Genomic DNA, 7,811 nt, shown 5'->3' with positions numbered 1-7,811 from the left:
ATTTGAGGAAAGGTATCCTTCCTAAATTGGGAACATTGAAAACAGGTGAAAGATAAATGAGCACACCTGGATGGTTGCTCCCAACTCTGGACAGTCCCTTGAGAAATCAACCCTGAGATTAGTCCCTACTTCTCTTTTGGCTTCCAAAGCTCAAGGTTCTGGAATTTCTCCTGAGACATCCATACAGGGCAAGGATGACCGTCAAGGGTCCCAGTGTCTGCTGATACCCCTCCTTCCTCCACGGTTGCCCCACATTGGCTGGCTGCCACACACTGAGTCTAGACTGTGGACTTTTAACTGGGGGCGAGGGTAGCGGTGAGCAACTCTAAGCCTGGAATTAGCCTCATAGGTTAAGTGGACACAGCTCAAGTCTGGTCTCTAGGCCTGCGAGTGGCTTTTAATGTCCCACAAGAAGTCTGTGTTCCAGTCTTTGGAGGGGATGTGTCGGTGATAACCACAGTGATGCTTACATATGTACAGAGTGCCCCTACCTGTAAAGGGCTCTGTGTCCATTATCACTGTCATTAGCTGCCTCCTTAAAGCCACCGGGCACTGGTGCTTCATGCCACGATTAATCTATTGAGCACCTACTATGTGCCAGAGCTATGCTAAGCACCGAGCATTCACCAGTAAGCAAAACGGACATACTCTCAGACTTTTGATAGTTTACAATTTGGTGCTTTCCGGTCATGGCCTAGTGCACCCTCTCAATAATCTTATGAGAGAAGTATTCAGCCCTACCCTACAAAGAAAGACAGTGAGGCTCAGAGGAGTGAACTAACGATCCAGAGTTTTATAAGTGGTGGAGCTGGGATGTGAGCCAGTCAGCCCAGCCTCCAAAGTCCACTCTCTTCATCATTCTGCTCTACACACCACCCACCAAATTTTTAAGTGACCTTGTTCAATCATCTCAACAACCCTGGGAGAGAAGGGTCTGTGCTAGGCCCATTTACAGACCAGGAAACCACAATTCAGGATGGTTAAGTGTCTCATTCAAGGGCACACTCTTCAAAGCCTCTCTTGTGTTTTACTACTTCTGATGAGCTTAAATCTTACATGAAGAAAACTAAGTACACTCCAAGAGCTGCAAATAAAACTGACAGAGTTCTAGGCATAGCAAAGTGGATGCCCTCGTGCCTGAGCACGGCTATACCACCTAGAAAGAGGCTTCTGAGGAGGCATCAAAATATGCAGTTAACCACATACCTTCAACGAGGCAGACGACGCGTGGGCTGAGGGCAGGAGCAGGCGCCACGAGAGCAGAGCTGACATGACAGGCAAAGGAGGTGAATGCATCAAGCTGGGGGTGGGCTATGGCAGGAGGAAGCAGCAGGAAGCCACTGTAAGTGCCTGTGCTGTTCCCAGGATAGGAGCACACCAGGTTATTCCTATGCTAAGATTTTCCTACAGTGAATCAGTCCAAGTCTGTGCTCACAGAATGAACTGGGTAGATGCCATGTTGCCTAAGTCCTCCACCACATTAACTGGGTAATATTAGTTCTATTAGTTAGGTGTCGACCCTGCCAGACACACTGCTGTCACTGCTTCCTTCCTGATCCTTATAACAACTCTCTGCAGTGGATATGATGATCTTCATTTTAAAAATAAGGAATGTGACGCCCCAGCAAAGACATGGTCCATGGTCTACAGCTATGCCACCCTGAACAAGCCTGATGTCTGATCTCGGAAGCTAAGCAGGGTCAGGCCTGGTTAGTACTTGGATGGGAGACCATCTAGGAAGACCAAGTGCTGTAAGCATTAATAATAATAATAATAATAATAATAATAATAAATAAAATAAGGAATATGAGTCCCAGAGAGGTTGAATAATGAATAACTAATCCAAAGAAGCACAGCTGGTGGGTGGCAGAGCAGGGGACCGAGCTCAGGGCCATTTGGCTTCAGAGCCTGATAGCTTCTGAGGACAGTCTTGGATGGGAAGAACTCACGGGTCCTCCATGAATTCTCTCTCCATTTGAGGAAAATCATTGAGGGGAAGAACATGTAGGTTCACTCAGATGAGTAGTCATGACCCTGAATACACCTAAGAATAACCTGGGGAACTTTTAAAATCTATATGCCAGGTCCCTCCCCAGAAGTTCGAACCAATTATATCTGGGTTGGGGGTGTCTAGGCCTCGGTGTTTTTTAAAGGTCTCAGGTAGTTCTTATATGTAAGCAGGACTGAGAATCGCTGCTCTTAAGGGTTCACAGAGCAAGTGAACCACGAAGGAGTACCTCCTCTGAGACCCCCATGCTGTTTTGCAGAGTGCTGGGCTGTCAGCTCTCCTGAGTCTGTGGGTTTCCATCTCACTCTGAGAAGATGTTTTTGTTGAGGACGGTCTTCTTGTTTTTATAATGTAAATCAACGGGCAGTTGAAATTTTTTGCCTAACGAGTTATTTTACTTTTAGGAATGCCCCATTAATCATTTGTGGCTACAGAAATGCAGGAGGTTTCACACTTTCTAGATCTCAATTATTTTCCTCTAGGGAATGAATGATCCAGAGCCCTTTCATCTTATACTTTGTTGTCTTGTTCTTTTCAAGACAATAGATCAAGCCAGAGGCAGTCTCCGCCCTTCAGCAAGACCCTCCCCTGTAAGCCCAGCTGGCCTTCGGCTAAGGCTAGGCTGGCCTCCACAATGCCGATCTCAACTTCTCTGCCGAAACCTCAAGTCCCGCCCAAACCCAAAGATCTTGAGGATGAGGTAAAGTAAACCTGTCCCCAAAGGCTTCCTAAACCACGTGAGAGGATGCAGGGTGGGGGTGGGAGGAAGGCGCCAGGACCGTCTGGACTCAGGCATGTCTTCCTTCCCCGATCCTTGCTCTCCAGCCAGCACTAACCACCTTGCCCCTTCATTGCCTGCCTCTAACTCTCCAGAATTATGCTGAAAAGGTGTTTTTTTCTCTAAAAATGGCATATATATGACCTTATTGTAAGCTTTTGTTTACTAGAGGTCTGTGATATAATATCAGAACTGGGTTTGTGCCCCTCATTTTACCTCCTCTTTCTCTTTCCCTTGGTTTCTTTTCTCTTTCCTTGGTTTTCTCTTCCCTTCTCTTTCTTCCATGAGATAGTCCCCTATCTTTATTTTCCTTTGCTTCCCTGCCCTGTCCCACCCGGCTTTCTTTCCTCCGCCTTCTTTTTTTCTCTGCTCCTCCATGGTCCTCCTCTAAGATGCAGAGGGATGTGATGGGACTTATAAAGGAGGCACTTAGTCTGGAGGGAGAGTCGATAGTAGTATCTACCTTATTGAGTTGTTATAAGGATTAAGTGAGATAACACATATAAAGTACTCAGATGAACACTTGGCGGTAAGTGCTCAATAAATGTTTGCTTTTTGGTTCTCCCAGTACCCATCTTGGCTACCCACCAAGGCAGGTTGTAAAACTACTTGAGATCTGACTACTTCATTCGCCTCATATCATTATAAAATCAGTCCCTCCCTATATTATTGACGAAGGTGCCAAGACAATTCAGTGCTATGACATCGTTGAACCTTGAAATTATCATGCTAAGTGAAAGAAGTCACAAAAGACTACATATTGTACGATTCCATTTATACGCAATGTCCAGAATGGCCAAATATTAAAGACAGAAAATAGATTAGTGGTTGACTAGGTGAGGGGAAGGGGAAGGTGGGGAGTAACGAATGGGTACAGGGTGATGAAAATGTTCTAAAATTAGATTTTGATAATGGTTATGCACTCTGTGATTATACTAAAAACCACCAAACTATACACTTTGAATAGGAGAATTTAATGCTATGTGAATTATATCTCAATAAATAGTTTTTAAAATCACTCCTCATACAGTAAACTATGCATGTACGGCATCCTTTTTATTCATTTCTGCATTTCTTTTAGGCTGATTATGTGGTCCCTGTGGAAGATGAAGATGAAAACTACATTCATCCCACAGAAAACAGTTCACTTCCATCTGAAAAAGGCAAGAGTTTGTAGTTTTAAGCACCTGTAAACTTCTAGCAGTTGATGGAATCATACGAGACTATTTGGTAGCAAGCACCAAGGAACTTAGAAATGATGGTGCCCAGACCTCCTCTGTGGCCACAGCATTGGCCTTCTTTGGCAAGCTGAGCAGAGGCGTCAGCGAGTGACCCATCTCTGTGTTTCATAGCCTTCGCCTTCTTCTTTCATCCTTTTCCATGATTAATACTCCCCTTTCGAATTATGAAAGCAAGTAGGTGCTCATCATTAGCTATCCTTATTTAGAACGGCTTTTTCATAACACCTAATAGTCATAAAGTCACAGGCCACCATGTTGGCCATGCAAATATTGCACCAGGAACAATTTCTGCAGAGGACTGAAAAAATGAAAGAGTGAAATATGCTCTGTGTCCTGATTCTTTAAATTCAGTGCTAGTTCAGGCCCATGAGAAATATTTTGTTTTTAAATCCTTCACAGAATAACAAATGACAAACAAATTTATCTTAAAAAGCCAGTGCCACATACCTTCATTGGAACAGTGCCTGTTTACTCTGGATATAGTCCCTGTGAAGAATGAAATCCTGTGTAAGCAATGCCTCTTCAGGTAACATTACTCCTCTAATAAATTCCACTCTAGAGTAGCAGTATTGAGTTTTTATTCTGCTATTATGTCGCAACTGTCTCTTGCATTCCCTGAATATCACCAAAAACGTCAAGACCCACCCGAATCCCTGAGCCACCCATCACCATGAAACAATAAATACATAATAAACACCTTCTCCCAAACAAACCCCCGTGAAATCCGAAAGAAATGGTAGGTGTTGCATGAAGCCAGGGAGGTGGGGCTGTTAATGTGGCTGTTAATATTGAACCACTATTAGGTTCAATATACGTCTCCTGATTAAATAAATGAATAAATAACCAAACAGACAAACAAACAAACCTCTTTCATCTCCTAGACCTCCGGTTTGGCAAAGGAAATTCCAAGCCAGTATTCACTTTAATGAAATCATAAAATAATTTGATTATTCCTTTAATCATTAATATATTCATTCTAAAACTGTTTCTTTTGAGAAGGCTTCTTTTAATGGCTTATGTGTTTAATAAGTATGTTTCCCATACTTTGCAAATTCTCTGGCCTGACCTATCATTTCCATGATGTATTTTCTCATAGTGTGAATCTCCTTCAGTAGATCATATCAATAATCATTATATATATATATTTGTGTCTTTAAGCTCCCATGGTAAATAGATCAACGAAGCCAAATAACTCCTCCAAGCCAGCCCCTCCTCCAGTGACAGCTTCAGGTAACATATATGCATAATTTGGTGGGGTTCTTTTAAATGATGAAATGATTACATTTGGGGGTTTGGTTTTTAATCTATTCCAAATAAGATAAATAACTAAGATCGAATATTAGGAAATAATCACCTGTATTTTCAAATTTTTTACTAAATGGTGATAGAAGATCTTATCCTCATCCTCATCTACTGTCTGGTGGCACCAGTGTTGATGGGACCCTCCCTCACCATGCCCCTGGACCTCTAGACCTACTTTTCATCCTACCTGGCTGGACACTTTGCTGGCTTCTCCTCCTTCTCTTCTTCCTGACTGAGGATGTCTGTATCCTTCAGCCTTCAGCCCTTTGCTCTTCTTTCAGAATACTGTAGTGATTAAGAGTTGGGGTTTTGAGCCAGAAAACCTGGGTTGGAATCCCAGTGCTCCCAGTTACCAGCTGTACCTCTTTGGCCCTGTACTTCACCTCTCCAAGCATCGTATTTTCTCATCCGTAAATGGAGATAATGCACCGTGGACAGGAGAATACTGAAATATGAATGGGAAACTCTTAATGTAGTGTCTGGCATCCAGTAGGTGCTTGGTAAAGAGTATTATTTTTTGCTTCTTTGGGGTTCATCCATTCTTCTGGCTTCACTTCTCTTGTCTAAGCTGATAGCTCTCTGGCGTGTCCAACGCTGACCTGACTTCCCTTCTCACCACCTTGACATAAACACTGCTTCAAACTCAATGCACCCATCCCCACTGTTCCCTTTGGGAACCCCTATTCCTCTTTGCATATCTGCCCCTAAGCTCCGTATCTCAAAGTGCCTGTGTTCTTTCCAAAGGCTGCTATTTCTTTTTTGTGAATTTGCCCTTCTATTTTAGTTGTCACCACCCTAGTCCAGGCTTTCTTTATTGTATTCCCTTACCTTTCCACATCCCTGCCTCTAGGCTCTCTCTTCAGTCACCAGACTGAGCTTCTGAAGGCCTCCAAATGTTGCCATTTTCATCCCATTACAAAGCTAGTTTTTACTATGTCACCATGAACTCCCAGTGGTTCCTAATTGTCTCCTGTAGGGTTCGGCAACCTCAAAAATGAGGCCCACAATGCCAAATGGCGCCCACATTCCCACCCTATTATAGCACAGAGATGTGCAGGAGCCTCCTCTCCAGCCTCAGCAACTTCTCTCTCTTCCCTCCGTCCTTCGCTCTCAGTCAATCTCCCTCTCCCAGAGCTGAAGGCTGAACACAAGAGACTTGAGCTCTGCTTCCAGGCACGTGATCCTTGAGAGAATATGAAAAAAGGAGTATTTTTTTTTTTCATCTTATCCTAGCCTCATTTCTTGTGCAATTGTTCACTCGCTTTACAAGTTCTTATCTTATTTATTCTCTCCCTTGGAACCCACAGACTCTTTATATTTGGGGAATAGCAGTCAGAGCCATCTTATCCAGCTCATCTTAACTTCTGAGAACAAATGTCAACATACCAACTCGATACGTCATGGTTGCTTTGGTCTCAGCTGAAATGGAGACTCCTGACTCATAACTCAGGAAAAGGGCTCTTATTACTGAAACAGAAAAATCTTTCATTGAAACACATAAACGAAGGCCTAAAAACCCTCCTTTAGAAGAATAGTTTAATGATCTCTGGTGTTTGCATCTTAAAATGCTCTTCTTACCTAACAAGGACTTCTTCCTAAAACACACCCAATACTTCAATCATTCTATATTTCATGGGTCCTGCCCTTTGGTCTTTGTGTTCTCATTTTTTGACATCCAATCCTACCCATGCTTCAAGGCCCAGCTTGAGGTCTCCCCCTCCAGGAAGTCTCCTATAGTTTTTGTAGCCTTGGAGCTTTCTTTTGCCATAAATCTCATCCCACTTACATGTAGCCCATACCTGTTCCCTCATTACTGTGTGCCTCAGTCTGATCTCTCTAACTACATTGCAGGTTGGTATTTCTGTCAAAATATCACACCGTGTTGCTTGCCTCTGGTTAATGTTGCTTTTGGTTCTTTGATGGCTAATAAGATGCTTGCCGAGGATTATGTAATGACTTAGGTGCCGTGGCAGGCTCTCTCCTCCTTCCCATTCCAGATTGAGAACCCCTGTAGCAGGACTTAGGACAGACTTCAAAACCAGAGGGTTCAGGTCCTGGCTCTGACACTTGCTAGGTGCTGGATTTCTAACAAGCTAAGTAATCTCTCCCTTTCTTAGTTTCTTCCTCTGAAAAATGGGGGGAAAAGTGGCACCTACACCTAGGGTATTATGAGAATTAAATGAGTAAATACATATGAATCACACTCATAAAATGATAACTCTTTGTTATTTATTATTGTTATTTTCAGAATATCTAGTTTAACTTGCCTAGATTTGAGTCTGGCAGAGCATCCTATATGCATCTCAGGAAACAATTGTGTTTCTTCCTTTTCATATAAAGTCTTACTCTAAATCAGGGTTTCTCAATCTCAGTACTATTGGGGTTTTAGGCTAGATAATTCTTTTTTGTAGGGGTGTCTTGTGCATCATAGGATGTTTAGTAGCACTCCCCTGGCACTTAGTGTGCAGAAAGGCCTAGTGCC

General features: G+C 43.1%; 1 protein-coding gene across 1 annotated transcript in view; it reads left to right on the top strand.

Moving 5' to 3' along the window:
* BLNK (B cell linker) overlaps window positions 1-7,811 on the top strand; it is a 73,245-nt gene that overhangs the window by 43,090 nt on the left and 22,344 nt on the right. Inside the window, exons 7-9 of the mRNA XM_023519840.1 lie at window positions 2,548-2,708; window positions 3,868-3,949; window positions 5,186-5,257. Coding sequence (XP_023375608.1) covers window positions 2,548-2,708; window positions 3,868-3,949; window positions 5,186-5,257 — 315 coding nt within the window. The remainder of the gene's footprint in view (window positions 1-2,547; window positions 2,709-3,867; window positions 3,950-5,185; window positions 5,258-7,811) is intronic.

This window comes from Pteropus vampyrus, unplaced genomic scaffold, assembly GCF_000151845.1.
Source record: "Pteropus vampyrus isolate Shadow unplaced genomic scaffold, Pvam_2.0 Scaffold238, whole genome shotgun sequence".
NCBI classification, from domain to species: Eukaryota; Metazoa; Chordata; class Mammalia; order Chiroptera; family Pteropodidae; genus Pteropus; species Pteropus vampyrus.
Note: the sequence above shows the minus strand (reverse complement) of the source record. Positions and strands in the feature narration are given on the sequence as shown.